Raw genomic sequence first — 18,667 nt, 5'->3', positions numbered from 1 at the left:
GGTAAAGAATTATATATAGGAAGTGCTATTTCGGCCATCGGGACAAGTTTCGGGGTCACCGGTATTGTACCGGGACCACCGGAAGGGTCCCGGGGGTCCACCGGGTGGGGCCACCTATCCTGTTGGGCCCCATGGGCTGAAGTGGGAAGGGACCCAGCCCAAAGTGGGCTGGGGCGCCACTCCCCTAGGGCCCATGCGGCTAGGGTTGAGGGGAAACCCTAAAGGGGGCGCCCCCTTGCTTGGGGAGCAAGCCCCCCACCCCTAGGCCGCCGCCCCCCCTAGGAGATCCCATCTCCTAGGGCCGGCGCCCCCCTAGGCACCCCTATATGTAGTGGGGGAGAGGAGGGACTTCATACCACAGCCTTTGGTGCCTCCCTCTCTCCCCGTTACGTCTCTCTCTCGTAGTATAGGCGAAGCCCTGCTACTGTGACGCCCTGCATCCACCACCACGCCGTCGTGCTGCTGGATCATCATCAACCTCTCCTTCCCCTTGCTGGATCAAGAAGGAGGAGATGTCTCCCGTCCCGTACGTGTGTTGAATGCGGAGGTGCCGTCCGTTCGGCGCTTGGTCATCGGTGATTTGGATCACGTCGTGTTCGATTACCTCATCCCCGTTCTTTGAACGCTTCCGCTCGCGATCTACAAAGGTATGTAGATGCATCCGATGACTCGTTGCTAGATGAACTCATAGATGGATCTTGGTGAAACCGTAGGAAAATTTTTGTTTTCTGCTACGTTCCCCAACAGAAACATAATACATGTGTGAATACATAGACAAACAGAGTGTCACTAGTATGCCTCTACTTGACTAGCTCGTTAATCAAAGATGGTTATGTTTCCTAACCATGGACAAAGAGTTATTATTTGATTAACGGGATCACATCATTAGTTGAATGATCTGATTGACATGACCCATTCCATTAGCTTAGCACCCGATCGTTTAGTATGTTGCTATTGCTTTCTTCATGACTTATACATGTTCCTATGACTATGAGATTATGCAACTCCCGTTTGCCGGAGGAACACTTTGTGTGCTACTAAAAGCACAAGTATCTACACAATGGTGGTTGAAGGCTACTGAAAGCACAAGTCTCTACACAATTGTGTCCTATGACTATCGTTGAATCTCTCGGCTATAACTTACTTTCAGTATCTAGACTTGCTGATTTTGGTTTGAATGTCCTATTTACTAAGGTAGATTGCCAAGTATTTCGTCGAGACAATCATAAAATGGTCTTTACCGGTATGCGTAGAGGTGATCTTTACATTGTCGATTTCTCTAAAAAGGCACAACCTAAAACTTGCTTTATTGCTAAATCCTCAAAAGGTTGGTTGTGGCATAGACAACTAGGTCACGTTGGCATGAGAAACCTTGACAAGCTTATTAAAGGAAATCATATCCTTGGAGTTAACGATGTCATATTTGATAAGGATAGACTTTGCAGTGCTTGTCAAGCAGGTAAACAGGTTGGAGGAAGGCATCCCGTGAAGAACATCATGACCACAAGGAGACCACTCGAGCTACTTCATATGGATCTTTTTGGTCCCAACGCCTACAAGAGTCTCAGTGGAAATTCTTTTGGTCTAGTTATAGTTGATGATTTTTCAAGATTTACGTGGGTGTTCTTTCTTAATGACAAGTCGCAAGTCCAGAAGATCTTCAAAAACTTCGCTAGGAAGGCCCAAAATCAGTTTGACGTGAAGATCAAGAAGGTTCGGAGTGACAATGGAACGGAGTTCAAGAACGCAAATGTGGACACCTTTCTTGACGAAGAAGGGATTTCACACGAGTTCTCGGCTACGTACACACCTCAACAAAATGGAGTTGTTGAAAGGAAGAACCGGACGCTCATCGAAATGGCAAGAACAATGCTTGATGAATACAAGACGCCGAAGCACTTTTGGGCAGAAGCGGTTGAGACAGCTTGTCACGCAACAAATCGCTTGTACCTTCACAAGCTACTCGGCAAGATGGCATACGAGCTCCTCACTGGTAACAAACCCCAAGTTGGATACTTTCGAGTATTTGGCTCAAAGTGCTACATTCTTGATAAGCATCGTCGTTCAAAGTTTGCTCCTAAATCTCATGAAGGTTTCCTACTTGGTTATGGCTCAAACTCTCACACTTACCGTGTCTACAACAATTTCACCCGAAAGGTTGAAGAGACGGTAGATGTGAAGTTTGACGAATCTAATGGCTTGCAAGTAGAGCAATTGCCAATTGATGTAGGAGACAAAGACCCTTCAGAAGCAATCCAAGACTTGTCCATAGGCAAAGTTCGTCCAACGGAGGTGAAGGAGAGTACTTCATCCGTCCAAGTGGAAGCTTCTACTTCACAACAAGGTGAACCAAGAATTGATACGGAAGCATCCACAAGTGGAACACACCAAGATGAAGAAGACAAAGAAGTGCATCAAGACGAACATCAATAACCTCCTTCTCCACCACGACAAGAGAACGACAACGTCAACAATGAAGAAGGCCAAGAAGAAGAACAAGATGAAGAAGATGTTCAACGAAGACCCAAGCAAAAGCTCTCACGAGTTCGAGCAAGAATCGCCAAAGATCATCCCGTCGAGCAAATCTTCAATGACATACAAACCGGGAGAATTACTCGCTCAAAAACTCGCTTAGCTAACTTTTGTGAAAACTATTCATTCATCTCTAGCATTGAACCTATGAAGGTCGAAGAAGCATTGGAAGATCCGGATTGGATAAACGCTATGCATGAAGAGCTACACAACTTTGAGAGAAACCAAGTTTGGACATTGGTTGAGAAGCCCGACAACAACCACAACATCATTGGTACCAAAAATGGGTGTTTCGCAACAAGCAAGATGAAGATGGACAAGTCGAAGGGTACACACAAGTCGAAGGTATGGACTATGGTGAGACATATGCTCCCGTTGCTAGACTTGAGTCCATTCGCATCTTACTTGCTTATGCTAATCACCATAATATCACCTTGTACCAAATGGACATTAAAAGTGCTTTTCTAAATGGTGAAATAGAGGAGGAAGTTTATGTCAAACAACCTCCCGGCTTTATCAATCCTAAGAAACCAAATCATGTTTACAAACTTCACAAAGCTCTTTATGGTCTTAAACAAGCTCCTAGAGCATGGTATAAATGCTTGACCAAGTTCCTTATTGCAAGTGGTTTTGAAATTGGTAAAATTGATTCTACTCTTTTTACTAAAAGGGTTAATGGAGAACTATTTGTATGCCAAATTTATGTTGATGATATCATATTTGGTTCAACTAACCCTCTCTTTAGTGAAAAGTTTGGAAAGCTAATGTCAGAGAAGTTTGAGATGTATATGATGAGTGAACTCAAATTCTTTCTCGGTTTGCAAATCAAGCAAACTATGGAAGGTACATTTTTCTCTCAAACGAAGTACACCAAGGACTTATTCAAGAAGTTCAATATGCAAGAATGCAAAGGTATGTCTACACCCATGCCTACTAGTGGACATAATGATTTGACCAAAGATGGTGAACCGGTTGATCAAAAGGTTTATCGCTCTATGATCGGTTCATTGCTATATCTATGTGCTTCACGTCCCGATATTATGCTAAGTGTGTGCATGTGTGCACGATATCAAGCTGCTCCTAAAGAATGTCATCTTAAGGCCATGAAAAGGATAGTAAGATACTTAATTCATACACCAAACTTTGGCATTTGGTATCCTAAGAGATCTTCTTTTGATCTTGTTGGCTATTCCGACTCGGATTATGCCGGAGGCAAGGTTGATAGAAAGTCAACTTCGGGTACTTGTCAATTTCTTGGTAGATCTCTTGTGTCTTGGTCTTCCAAGAAACAAAACTCGGTATCCTTATCCACCGCCAAAGCGGAATACATTGCCGCTGGTTCATGTTGTGCTCAATTACTTTGGATGACCCAAACTCTTAAAGATTATGGGATCTATGTGAAACATGTTCCACTGCTTTGTGACAATGAAAGTTCTATTAAAATTGGTCATAATCCTGTACAACATTCTCGAACTAAGCATATTGAAGTTCGTCATCATTTCATTCGAGATCATGTTGCTAAGGGTGACATTAATCTTAAGCATGTTCGCACCGATAAGCAATTAGCGGATATATTTACTAAGCCACTTGATGAGAAAGTGTTTTGCGAGTTGAGAGGTGAATTTAACATTATTGATGCTTCGAACTTGGAGTAGAAACTCCATTGGATACATGCAAGACATGAGCTTATGACTAATCCATGATATATCTCTTATGATGACTATCTTATATCTTGGATATATATTTGTATCTTGCATTTTGTCTAACCCATGTAGGTGCTTGGTTGAATCTAATTCCATGAGATTGCGACTCACCCACATCTTGAGCAATCTCTACATCACCAAGTCTCTACACAATGGTGGTTGAAGACAAGGAAGCACAAAACCATTCACACATATCCTTTGACAAATTCTATGTTGAGCTTCATGATTGTCACTTTTGGATACACAAGTGCTCTTCCTTGCAAAGAACTAACCCATGTAGGTAGATGAACTCAAACTCCAAGTGGTGCTCCCAACTCTTGATGAGCTACATCAACCTTGAGCACCCACACAAGTTCAACTACATGCACATGAACCACACCACTACCCAAGGTATGTTATTCCATCTTAGAGAAGCTTTACACCAAGACATGAGTCAAAGCAACTTAACAAGATGTGAATACACCAAGATGCTTAAACGAAAAATGGTAACCCCATTTTGATCTTAAACGATGAGTATGACCTATGATCAAGTGTTCTCACTTGACTCCTAAGTCAATATACTCTAACATAGGTGACTATGTCACCGCCCAAACTCTAGATGAAGTTCCCTTGTGCTATTTTTGTGTTATTGTATTTGTCTCATGCATGTTTTCTTTTTCTTTTTCAACTTCATCTGGTTCCTTCAGTTTCTTTTCTTTTCTTTTTGTTTTTGTTCTGCATTTTCTGCATCCTATTCCTTGTAGATCCTTCAGGTAATTCATTGCAAATCTTTGTGCGATCCTACATGTTTAGTGAGCTGAGGTGACAAGTGTTTTTCTCTGTGTGAACTCGGTTTCACCGACTTGTAATTTTCGGTCCAACCGAATCTTTTCGGTACCACCAAAACATGCCACTCGGTGCCACCGACTTCACAACAGTTAAAAACAGTTTGCCACTTGTTCTTTATTTCTTCTGATCCAGCTCTACTCAATGAATCTTGTCCTCTACAAGCATCACAGTTTTATCTACTGCTTTGTGCTGAGTCTCAAGGACCAAACCTATACGACGGATTCCAGAAATCCCTTCTTGGAAATTGATGTCAAAGGGGGAGAGAGAGAGATCGCATCAAAGCTTGTAGGAGAGAGATCACTTCAAGGGAGAGAAAAAGTCTCAAGGACCAAACCTACAAGAGAGAAAGTATTAAGGGGGAGAAAGAGATTTCCAGGGGGAGAGAAAATACTCAAGGATCCCAGATGCTTGATGTTCAAGAGGAGAGATGTCACATGTCTTTTTAGGGGGAAAGACATGTTCATATGTACCTTTCAGCTCTGATTTTATGTTCCCTATCTTCTCCCAATATCCCATGTAAGATTCAGGGGGAGCAAGACACCTAAGGAAAGAATCACTCAAATTCATTGCATATCTTTACTCTTGGGGACATGTTGAATCCATTGTGGTACCTTGTACTCACTCTCTACATGTCATCCCAGTCTTGGTTCTCTTGTGGCTTCTTTGGTTTGCTCTGGCTAGTGGAGGTACCTGTGTTATCTAACCTTGTTTGTGCAGGTTCATTCCATCCTAAGCCAGCTAAAGACTACAAGGTAAGTGTATGCATCAAAATCATGAGTATGAGGAATTCTTGCTTGTGTACATACTGTTTGCAAGAAGGACTCATGAGCATGAAGGTATTTTCCTTGACAATCTTTTGCTCTGATGCATATGGCCAAGATACATGTAACACATTGCCTACTCTGTCATGATTATGCTCTCACATGCTTCTATATTTTATATTCATATGATTGCATACATGTAGGGGGAGTCTATGTTTGTTACATGTCCTTCCAAAGCTTTACTCGTTGTTCTTTATATCTTAATCTAAAGCTTTGATGTATGTTGCCATCAATTACCAAAAAGGGGGAGATTGAAAGCACAAGTGCTCCCTAGGTGGTTTTGATAATTGATGACAACATATCTCTTGTTGGACTAACATTTCTATCTAGTATGTTTCAGATAAGTTCAACAATGGAGTGGCATGGACTAAAGAATGTGGGAAGTCCTCAAAGATGCTAAGGACAAAGGATTGGCTCAAGCTCAAAAGCTCAATACTCTTCATTTTATATTTTAGTGATCCAAGATCACATTGAGTCTTTAGGAAAAGCCAATACTATCAAGGAGGGATGAGGTGTTGCTTAATGAGCCTCTTGCTCAAGTGCTTAATGATATGCTCCAAAAACCCTCAACTACTTTCCCATATCCACATTTGACCTAAACCCTAAGCCAAACTCGGTCCTACCGATTCTATCTATCCGGCGCCACCGAGTTTCATATGTCATAAGCCACTGCCAAACCCTAATGAGTTCAGTCTCACCGATGGGATCTCGGTCTCACCGAGATGGGCCTGCAAACTCTCTGTTACCTATTGCAATACTCTCGTTTCACCGAGATATGCAATCGGCCCCACCGAGTTTGCTTGGCCAACTCTCTGTTTCACTTATTACCCAAATCGGTCCCACCGAGTTTGAGTAATCGGTCAAACCGAGTTTTGGATTTACCCTAACCCTAGCACATTGGTCCCACCGAGTTGATCCAGTCGGTCCCACCGAAAATCTCTAACGGTCACTAGGTTTCCTATTTCGGTCCGACCGAGTTTGTTGATTCGGTCCCACCGAGATTGGTGAATCATGTGTAACGGTTGGATTTTGTGTGGAGGCTATATATACCCCTCCACCTCCTCTTCATTTGGGTGAGAGCCATCAGACTAAGCCTACACTTCCAGCATCCTATTTCTGAGAGAGAATCACCTACTCATGTGTTGAGACCAAGATATTCCATTCCTACCATATGAATCTTGATCTCTAGCCTTCCCCAAGTTGCTTTCCACTCAAACCTTCTTTCCACCAGATCCAAATCCTATGAGAGAGAGTTGAGTGTTGGGGAGACTATCACTTGAAGCACAAGAGCAAGGAGTTCATCATCAACACACCATTTGTTACTTCTTGGAGAGTGGTGTCTCCTAGATTGGCTAGGTGTCACTTGGGAGCCTCCGACAAGATTGTGGAGTTGAACCAAGGAGTTTGTAAGGGCAAGGAGATCGCCTACTTTGTGAAGATCTACCGCTAGTGAGGCAAGTCCTTCGTGGGCGATGGCCATGGTGGGATAGACAAGGTTGCTTCTTCGTGGACCCTTCGTGGGTGGAGCCCTCCGTGGACTCGCGCAACCGTTACCCTTCATGGGTTGAAGTCTCCATCAACGTGGATGTAGGATAGCACCACCTATCCGAACCACGGGAAAACATCCGTGTCTCCAATTGCGTTTGAATTCTCCAAACCCTTCCCTTTACATTCTTGCAAGTTGCATGCTTTACTTTCCGCTTCCTATACACTCTTTGCACACTTGCTTGTTATGTATTGTGAATGATGAAATTATGCCTAAACTCCACTTAAACCGAAAAAGCTTAAAAATTGCAACTTTAGCATGAAGTGTCTAATCACCCCCCTCTAGACACATCTACTTCAAGGTCCTACAGCTACCAAACGTCACAACATAACTGGGTGATTACAAAGGAGCTCTACAGGTGTCTCCAAAGGTACATGTTGGGTTGGCGTATTTCGAGATTAGGATTTGTCACTCCGAATGTCGGAGAGGTATCTCTGGGCCCTCTCGGTAATGCACATCACTTAAGCCTTGCAAGCATTGCAACTAATGAGTTAGTTGCGGGATGATGTATTACGGAACGAGTAAAGAGACTTGCCGGTAACGAGATTGAACTAGGTATTGGATACCGACGATCGAATCTCGGGCAAGTAACATACCGATGACAAAGGGAACAACGTATGTTGTTATGCGGTCTGACCGATAAAGATCTTCGTAGAATATGTAGGAGCCAATATGGGCATCCAGGTCCCGCTATTGGTTATTGACCGGAGACGTGTCTTGTTCATGTCTACATTGTTCTCGAACCGTAGGGTCCGCACGCTTAAGGTTTCGATGACAGTTATATTATGAGCTTTGATGTACCGAAGGAGTTCGGAGTCCCGGATGAGATCGGGGACATGACGAGGAGTCTCGAAATGGTCGAGACGTAAAGATCGATATATTGGACGACTATATTGGGACTTCGGAAAGGTTCCGAGTGATTCGGGTATTTTTCGGAGTACCGGGGAGTTACGGGAATTCGCCGGGAGAAGTATCGGGCCTTATTGGGCCATACGAGAAAGAAAGAGGGGCTGCCTAGGGCAGGCTGCGCCCCCCCCCCCCCCAAGGCCTAGTCCGAATTGGACTAGGGGGAGGGGCTGCGCCCCTTCCTTGTTTCCTACTCCTACTACATGGAAGGACTCCTAGTTGGACTAGGAAAGGGGGAATCCTACTCCCGGTGGGAGTAACACTCCCCTAGGGCGCGCCATAGAGAGGGCCAACCCTCCCCTCCTCCACTCCTTTATATACGGGGGCAGGGGCACCACATAGACACACAAGTTGATCTTCGTGATCGCTCCTTAGCCGTGTGCGGTGCCCCCCTCCACGATATTACACCTCGGTCATATTGTAGCGGTGCTTAGGCGAAGCCCTGCGACGGTTGAACATCAAGATCGTCACCACGCCGTCGTGCTGACGGAACTCCTCCCCGAAGCTTTGCTGGATCGGAGCCCGGGGAGCGTCATCGAGCTGAACGTGTGCCAAGAACTCGGAGGTGCCGGAGTAACGGTGCTTGGATCGGTTGGACCGGGAAGACGTACGACTACTTCATCTACGTTGCGTCAACGCTTCCGCTTCGGTCTACGAGGGTATGTAGACAACACTCTCCCCTCTCGTTGCTATGCATCACCATGATCTTGCGTGTGCGTAGGAAATTTTTTGAAATTACTACGTTCCCCAACAGTAGACGCCTTACATAAAAAGGCATTATGTTTTGTAGATACTCCCTCTATTCAGAATAATTATCACTATAACTTTCTTTATGAGGACTTGTTGTGTCGGATGTTCAATAATAGGTAGAAGAAAGGATACACATGTAAATTCATAGAATGTATGAGGCCACTTTAATATTGTATTATATTATCAATAAAAAATCTTATATTTCTTTAGAGAGTGAGTACATCCTACATTTGGATGGAACAATTCTCTTACAAATAAGTTAGTAAAGAAACATAGGCAATCTAGACCCGGCGAGAGCTACTTGAGGAGGCATGCTGCCATGTATTGCATATGTGAAATTAAAGGAAGGGGGCATTTTAGTAAATTAGGTTGTTGTCTGCAGTTGCGTGCATGTTGATTGTTGCTTTATTATGTATAATAAGCGGGTGAGAGCGTTTTCAGTAAATCCATGTGTTGGCCCGTGGCAACGCATGGGCAGTCTGCTAGTGTGTATATAATTTCTCAAAAACTTTGTTAAGAATTCACATAACACTATGCCTGTGCCAAAAATCAAACACCGTAATGTTACTTGTTACCCTTACTCGCATGAACCAAACTAAACAGGCAATTGTCTGTTACACCTCTAATGCCAGCATGATTCCCTTACCATTTACGTTACCACTCTCTAAGCCAAGGACGTCCTAAGGTGCACCAGTGCACTTTACCGACACATATTCAAGACTCTTAATTAAGTAATTCCATCATGTACGTGTTGCATTGTTTTAGGGGAAATTATTGTCGAGCCAAAAATAGACTGGATTTGATAAGCCAAACAAAATACAATATTATGCATTAACTGTATGTGTAGTGATCCAAATGGCTGTTTTTTGACAAGGGTAAACTACATCAGGATGGATGGAGGATTCACTTTTCTTTTTTCTTGAGGCAGGTCCATATACCCACCACACTGGTGCACCAATATCCTGAGTGCTTTATTTGCCGCTAAGGGCAAAACATATACATGGATTAATGTACCAAACTGTCAACATATATAACATGTATGCTTTTGCACTGTAACTGTTGCATGCCATTTGATAATTGAATAAAAAAGAATATTCTTTATTCTATACTGCACAGGTAGTATGCCATAGTAACTCACCTTGGTCAATTTTGAATGCTGAAGGAAAGACATCCCAAGGAATTGCCTAACATACTTCTCGCCAAGTTGTATGGCCGAAAAATTATTAGATGGATCGATGAAACCCAGAGCAATCCATTGCTGGATAAGATCATCTTTACTTATATTGTGACCTTTAGGAAAGATGCCACAATATGCAAAGCATAACCTCAAATATGGCGTCAAAGTATTGTAACTTAACTTCAAGGATGGTAACACTGTACTATCAGAAAATGGTTCATCCCAAATATCACTATTGCACATTGCTTTCCAGTCACTAAGATCCATTCCAGATAGCAAGAATCCAAGTGCTTGAGCTGCTAATGGCAAACCTCCACATTTCCTCGCAATCACCTGTCCAACTGGTTCAACTTTCTCTTTATCAGCTCTAGATTCAAAGTCACTGTTTTGCTTGATTATTCTCCAGCACATGTCGTTGTCCAAGGGATCTAGCTTGTATGGTTCAACAGTACAGATTTTTCTTGCAATATCTATGCTGCGTGTTGTGACCAAGACTTTCATCTTGGAGCTTACATTCAACATAAGCTTGAGTTGATCCAGTTGGAAGTTATCTGTCTCCCATAGGTCATCCAAAACAATTAGAGTCTTCTTATCTTGAAGTAGATGTTTAAGATGTTGGTTTATCAACTGCCTTGTATCTTGATTCTGGCTTCCTTTTTCAACTTGAGAAATTATGGAGTTCCCTATTTTTTTCATGTCAAACACCTGGGATACATAGACCCATACCCGATGATCATACTCTTTGAACTGAGCATCATTGAAGACCAGTTGTGCCAATGTTGTCTTTCCTAAGCCTCCAAGCCCACAGATAGGAAGAATTGTGATATCTTCTTTGTTGCTGCTTGTGGATAACAAAGAAAGAACATTCATCATGTCTTTGTCTCTCCCTATGATGAGTGATTCAATCACATCTGATGTTGTTTCCCGTGGATCAAGAAACTGGTGCACACTAATTAGACTGGAGTTATCATGTATGAATTTGAAACTCTCGTGATCCTCTTTGATCTTCCTCAGCTGACCTCTCATCTTCTTCATCTTATAAGCCATGGTAATCTTGGGTGCAATAGCAAAACAGTCTAGCTTCCCAATCATCTATAAGGAATTTCAACAAGTGATTATGATATAATATAAAACCTGGGAGCAATTACACCCGGCTTTAATAAGATGTAGTATTTTCGATCCCTCTACCCGGTAACTACATGCTGCATGGTAGATATATAAATCCCTGCACAGTTAGAATTTAATGTAAAACTTTTGGACGAATGTAAAACATAGCTTCCCTTGCAGTACAATTTTTTATTCTTATCTAAATACCTAAATAGTTCATCCCCACTATCATATTTCTCTTGACATGCAAGCTATCCACCTCATCACCTGCCACATCATCAATTATCCTTCCTTTTAACCAGTTTTTTTAGGCAACCTTTTTAACCAGTTCCGTCAACGTTAAGACGTGTGGTGTCGTCCCTCTGTTTACGTATACTAAATGACGCACAGAAGCCCACTGGTCTTGCGATTCCCAAACAGAACAAAGAAGCCTAATCGTCTCATTAAAAAGCCCAACTGTCTCTCTCTCTCTCCCTGTGAATAAATAAAGAACCAATCTTTCCCTGAGCAACGATACAGTTGGGCGGCATTACATAGGAAAGAAGCGATCTTTTTTTCTGCGAGTAGGAAAGAAGCGATCTCGCCGTGTTGTCTGGTCCTCTGTTACGACCGTCGGTCTTCGGCGCATCTGCCAGTTGTAGTTCCGTTCCCGGTGTAGACTGCGATGGTGCCCTGTAGCATCGTCGACAGCGGCTTACGTCTCCTCTCTCTATTCCGGCGAAGCTATCTCCAGCGTTGGTTGGGAACTGGTGGAGGTTGGTTCCAGTTGTATTTGTATCCAGTCTGATCAGGTTTATAACAGTCATGTGCTGGCTTGAAACAGGTGGGTGGAGACGCCGTCCAGGTATTTCAACCAACGATCCCCACGCCTCTGCTACTCATCCTTCTACCTTCAGATTTTCCATTTTTGATTCCAGTCATATTCGTGTAGTTCGATTTGGTAGAAGTTGAGGTATACTGATTTGATTTGGTTACGTTAGCAGGGAGCCATGGCCCATGGGTGGGATTGGGCAAGGGTATGCTGATTCACGATCAACGCAGATCAATCCGTCCGTGGTAGATTTGATAGTTGTAGAACGTCCGTGGCATCGAGCAGCAGCTACCCCAGTGCAGATCGATATCTGAACCGCCATCACAGGCAACCAGAAGGTGCCCCTTTTTCTTATGGCGACCTGCATGCTACCCTTAGTTATTTGTTGCACCTCCTCTGCACCCAATTACCCCTAATTAGAACATTGATGTGATTTACCTTCAAATTTTTGTGCCTATTATGCTATTGTTATTACATAATTTTTTGGGATGATAATTGATTTCAGTTTTAGATGTTGCTGAGTATTATTATTGGCAGCGCTATTTTTTGTCCGTCAATATTTTTGTTGGCGTATTTTTGGATCAGGTTCTGGTCGTTCATGCCTTTTTGTTGGCCTTCAAATGTTCTGTTTGCTATTTTTTGAACCTGGCTCAGTTTGCATGTATAGTTTTGTAGCATATTCCTTAAAGTCTCCATGTTATTACAAGTATATGATATATATATTCTTACATCCTGTGTACTTCTATGTAGATTTACTTTTGTCCGGTACAACCTGAATTGACGATTGAGGAGACAATTCTACATAAAGGATCAAAAACATTGATTTGTAATTCATTTGTATGTTTCATTTACTACTGTCAAATTTATTTATGTAGGATCACTAAAGTCTTTATCTTTACCACATATTTGTTCTTCCCTTTTGTCTGATAATGCAGGGGAAAATAGGAATCAGGAATAAAAAGGTTGTTATGCTAAGACGATTCTTGCTAATAGTTTGAGAAAGATACGCACTTCTTGCTGACGTTTGTTTGCGTCTAGCACCTTTCTTCGTAATATGAAGCATGCTTCTATATGTACTTAAGTGACATGGTGATAAGAGGGACGACGAGAATCATTTCCTTCCAAGATTTTAGCGAGTGTGCTCATACGAAAAATAAACCGTACTTTTCCCAAACATGTTTTTTTTGCGGGGTTTTTCCCAAACATGTTGACTACTGTATTGCTAACATTTGAACCCTTCTTTGTGTTACTAGGATGTGTTAAATTAATCGTAGTTTATATTTTGTGTGGAGTCGCGTTTTGATCTATGTACAGTATGTCCATTTGTTGATACCACATTTTTTCCGGCGAACGAATGTTTATCCATATATCTAATTATCTATGGCAGTTTACATTTTGTGTTGTCACGTGGTACCAGTCTTTTACTACTACCATGATTTTAAGGTATATCAATATTTGTGTTTCAAGTTTTCCCCGAACATATGTTTCCTCAAGAATGTTTTGCTATTTGAACATATATTTGAAGAAATGTTCAAATATAGTATTGATGATTTTATTTTTAGCATGTATTCCCGCAGCAACGCGCGGGGCGTCATCTAGTATACCTAGTTTCACGGCCGGGATTTGTACACCAGATTTAAGTAGGCTAAAAGCCTCTTGTACACCCATGGCTTTAATTTTTAGAAGGGCACCAACAAATTTCAAGCTTTAAACGTTGCAATTAACTAGTGAGTTGCTTACATTGGAAAGTACGTTCAGATGATCAAGCACAGTGGCGGAGCCAGGGGGGCAGAAGGGGCCGTGCCCCCTCTCCTCCCTAATACCATAGATTTGTTCCTAATGAACACATGAACAACAGATTTCTCTAACTGGCCCTCCCCAACACCGTAATTTCACTAATCCTGGACCACTGATCAAGCATGGTTTTGTGGACAATAATATAATTAATAATCAAATTATATTTAACCAAAGCAACAAACTCTGTAGTAGCTAGGAAAATTAATTACTGAAAAATAGATCAAGATAAGGCATGGACGGTGTATGTATACCTTTCTGGAGGCTGGTTCACTGTCAGCATGCAACTCATCGAGCATGTAAGAGATGTCATAGGCAGCGTTCTTGAGCCGGTTGAGCCACACCCGCACCAACTCCTCCGTGACAGACCGCCTCTCAGCATCCTTGAGCACCGCCTCCATGTACCCCAATGTGTCCTTCATGTCCTGGAGGTCGTCCTTGAAGCTCCACAACATTGTGACCTCATCCCCAATTGCGGAACCCAGCTTATTGCCCACTGCTGACACCACAGCTGAGGCGAGCAAACCGGCTACATGCGCCATGTTCTTCGCCTTCGCCGAAACTTTTCTCTCTCAAGTTGTAGTATGCCAACTGGAGGAGGTGTGAACACAACCAAGTGCCAGAAATGGTGCATTTACCAACTCATGCATGGTCATATGTATGATCGACCCATGCTCCACCAAGATGGAAAGGGATCATCTACCTTGCTTAGTTGTGATAATACGCACAGCACAGCACACGTTAGCTTTAGCTTTACCAGCAGGCAAGGGTCAAGAAAAGAATCTCCTATCTTTCTCCCTGTAAAGGGAAAAGAAAAGGAACCAGGGAGAAGAAAAGAATGTGAACTCCCTCAGAAAAATAAAGGAATTGAGAAGAATCCTATTCCCTGATGCATTCTTTTGTTTGTATATAGCTTTTGAGCTGTTTTAGTCTATCATTTCTTCAGTTCTGGGGATTCCACAGTTTCCTTCAGCCCAAAGAAAAATCATAATCAGTTTACTATACAGATAGCAGGATCACAAACAAAAAAGAGAATCAAAAGATCTGTAGGATTACTTACAGTGAACTCACCTTCTTTGTATCCGCTGCCAGGCTGCTTGAGCAAATTTAGCAATCTGCTTGGCATCTTTGTAAATTTTCAATATCCTGCAAAAAGTATTGCATTAGTGTATATAAAATAAAGCTGCTCCGCAGAAGAAAAAAAACTGGGAACAAAAAGAGAGAATACACATTGTGATACTCTTGCTTGCTTGTTTGACTGGAGATTTTTCCAAAGGAGGCAAGAATGGCAGATGGTGACACTACTAGGGAAAAGCCTAGCAGCAGCGCGGGTTTTAGACCTATCAGTAGCGCGGGGTTATGCGCTACTGATAAGGCGCTATAGCTAACGAATAGCAGTAGCGTGCCTCCACCCACGCTACTGCAAAATCGACTTAGTAGTAGCGAGTTCGAGGAGGAGCGCTACTGGTAATTAGTAGTAGCGCTTCTCCCTGCCCGCGCTGCTACTATTATTTCGTATTTTATTTCTTTTTTATTTCATGTTGTATTCGTACACCTTTACATAAGTTTTCATATAACAGGAATTTAAAAATTGTTTTTACATCATAATGAGTTATTACATCACGGGGTGAAAGAACCGTGTGAACTAATCCGCGGTTCTTTCACCCAATAATATAATAAATATCATCATCATCATCATATCATTAACAACTTATCATCATCATATCATTGGTCACTAGTCGTAATCACAAGTACTCCTCACATCTTCAACTCTAACACATTGTATCACATAATAAACATATTGTACCTCATAGGACCTACTACATTCTCTTAGGACCTACTATATTCTCTAAGGTAAAATAGCAAAAATCAAGATAGCCCCTGACTCTCCATTATGGAGAATGGAGATTATCCTGTCTCCAATTCTTGCCTTTCGCTTAATGTTACTTCTAAGAACCTCCTTGCGAATGTCTAAACATTTTTTCCATTCTTTGATTAGCATGTGTTCACCGCTTTTAGAAATCTGATATGCACAGGTGAGCTCCTTAGAATGACCTGGCTGTAGGTTCATAATTGCAAGGCGACCATTCTGATACATCAGATGAGGCACACAATCCATCGGGATTTTCTGTTGAAAAACATAGTAATAACTTCGTAGTTAGCAATGATGTACTAGTTTTTAGAAGTATGCAAAAGATGCACGGATGTCGTAATAGTAAAAAATCTTACCAGGGTATCTCCATTGAAGTTACCGCGGTTCAACACGTGCACTAGTGGCACGTATTCACCATAATCTGGAGGAGTTCGATAATAGGTATTGTAATTCTTAAGAAAAGTACAATAAGCAATCAGATGACTTTTCTCCTTATAATTTAATTCGAAGCCATCAGTGTAGTGGGTTTTGTCTACCATTTTCTACACATTCTTTGAAGATTCAAAATAAGCTGTCAATGGAAATAAGCTGTCAACTATTTTGAAATAAACAATATAAATTAGTTAATAACTATGTTTGAGAAACTCACATTACGGTAGAATCGGAAGCGTATCAACAAGGACCCAAATGTCCATATTGTCTTACTCGACGTCAGGATTACCAAGATCCATGGTGACAATCATACCCTCATAAAAACCATACATTTTGCAAAGTGCTTCCCAATTTTGGCAACCAAAATGGGTTACGCTCTGAGAATTGTACAGATTTACTTCAAAATCGATATCATGATGGGTCCTTAGGTGTATTTTCTTTGTTTCATAATTTTCATGGTCTTCAAAACACATCCTCTCCAAGACATAGCGTCTTGCATGACATGGGATAAGCTAGTCGAATTGTAAAAGATGAAAATTAGACGTTAAAATAGTTGAAGTCATGCTTAATTACGAAAAAAACACTTGTCGTTGTTGCGTACCGTTTCAACATCGAAGGTCTCCTCGAGCTTAATGCTGAAGCGCCGATCTTCATCCAGCTCAACGAACCTGTCGCACATACCTCGATCATCGTGGCACCAGCTGCACTTCCCCGGGAGACTGTCGTCATCCGAGTACGACATTTCCTACGTTCATAATTCAAAGATTAAACTTGTACATATTCTAGCACAAGTCATGCTAGAATTCACGAAAAAATCCGGCATGACCTTTGCTAAAAAAGGACATATCGAGCGCCTGAAATTTGCCGGAACGGAAATTAATCAACACTCCGGCAAAACATAGGCCACTCGGAGGTGTAACCAAAACATGAAATAATTGCTTAAACTAAAAAATAACAACAAATATGGCATCTTCAACTTGTTCTATTAATTCAACTAGTTATATTAATTCAACTAGTTCTTACTAAATATAAACATAGTATAAAAAGAAAAAAACTAGTTCTTTCTAAAAATGAAGTAGTTCAACTAGTTATTAATTTACTTACTATACTAGTTCAACTAAAACTTAACTAGTTCAACTAAAACTAAACTAGTTCTATTAATTCAACTAGTTCTTACTAAATATAAACTTACTATAAATAGAAAGAAACCAGTTCTTTCTAAAAATGAAGTAGTTCAACTAGTTATTAATTTACTTACTATACTAGTTCAACTAAAACTTAACTAGTTCAACTAAAACTAAACTAGTTCTATTAATTCAACTCGTTCTAAATAAATATAAACTTACTATAAATAGAAAGAAACTAGCACATCTACTACTAATTAACATCTAACTACTACATCTACTACTAATTAACATCTACTACTGCTAATTATACAACTAGTTTACCATCACTACTAGTAATTAATATCCACTACTTTCAAAAATCATTATCTATGAACCCTAAATTAACATCTACTACTACTAAAATCATCTACTAACTAAGCAAAGAGAGAGGGGGTGGGGGAGGGGTGGGGGGCTTACAGAGGGAGAGACGGTGGCGGGGAGGTGCTCAGCGGCGGAGGGACAGCGAGGGCGGGCTCGGGATAGGGAGGCGGCGGTCCTGGGCGGCGGGCTCGGTCGAGGGCGGCGGCGGTGAGGTCGAGGGCGGCGACAGTGTGGTCGAGAGCGGCGGCGGTGAGGTTGAGGGCGGGCGGCGGCGGCGGCGGTGAGGGCAGGCGTGCTCGGGCTCGGGCGGCGGCGACAGGAGTGGGGAACAGGCCAGGGGGGAGGAGGACTTAGCAAAATTTTGATTCGGGGGTGGTTAACTCGAACTAGCAGTAGCGCTCGTACGGAAAACGCGCTATAGCTAACTTATCTATAGCGCGCTTTAGAGAAAACCGCTACTACTAATGGAAGCAGATATTTCTTTTGTTTAGTAAAAACATCAAAAATATACATTGGTCATCATTGATCTTTTTGTGTATAATCTAAATAGTCAACATGAATCCTCACTGTACCTGTATAGGTACAGGCGAGGATTCATATTGCAACCACAAATCATACACATATAGTTCAATGAAGACCAAGTGCTCGAGATAGGTTGAGAAGCAACATATTTAAGGTGGTAAACACCTTGTTTGTTTAGCAGTATGGGACTAAACTTAATTAGTTGCGGTGATACTTAGCAGTAGCGAGTTTTGAGGAAAACCGCTGCTACTAAGTTCATTAGCAGTAGCGCGTCCACGGGAAGCGCGCTAATACTATATCTAGCCTGGGGGCAACACCGTGGCAATTATAGTAGTAGCGCTCTTTTCACCTAGAGCGCTACTGCTACTCAGTCATTAG

The 18,667-nt window shown here is 42.0% G+C and overlaps 1 protein-coding gene and 1 long non-coding RNA gene across 2 annotated transcripts in view; one reads left to right on the top strand and one right to left on the bottom strand.

Annotated features, from left to right (window-relative positions):
* Nucleotides 1-14,517, bottom strand: part of LOC147966808 (putative disease resistance protein RGA3) — a 29,512-nt gene extending 14,995 nt beyond the window's left edge. Inside the window, exons 1-2 of the mRNA XM_087529109.1 lie at nucleotides 14,230-14,517; nucleotides 10,225-11,355 (exon numbers count right to left, since the gene is read on the bottom strand). Coding sequence (XP_087385235.1) covers nucleotides 10,225-11,355; nucleotides 14,230-14,517 — 1,419 coding nt within the window. The remainder of the gene's footprint in view (nucleotides 1-10,224; nucleotides 11,356-14,229) is intronic.
* On the top strand, nucleotides 11,878-13,415 carry LOC125547664 (uncharacterized). Its single transcript, XR_007300721.2, has 4 exons — nucleotides 11,878-12,125; nucleotides 12,194-12,519; nucleotides 12,932-13,018; nucleotides 13,117-13,415. It is a non-coding gene; the product is annotated as an uncharacterized LOC125547664 (long non-coding RNA).
* Nucleotides 14,518-18,667: the final 4,150 nt, after the last annotated feature.

The sequence above is a fragment of the Triticum urartu genome, chromosome 6A (genome assembly GCF_056163025.1).
Source record: "Triticum urartu cultivar PI428250 chromosome 6A, HENAU_Tu73, whole genome shotgun sequence".
NCBI lineage: Eukaryota > Viridiplantae > Streptophyta > Magnoliopsida > Poales > Poaceae > Triticum > Triticum urartu.
This window is presented reverse-complemented; position numbering and strand designations above follow the sequence as displayed.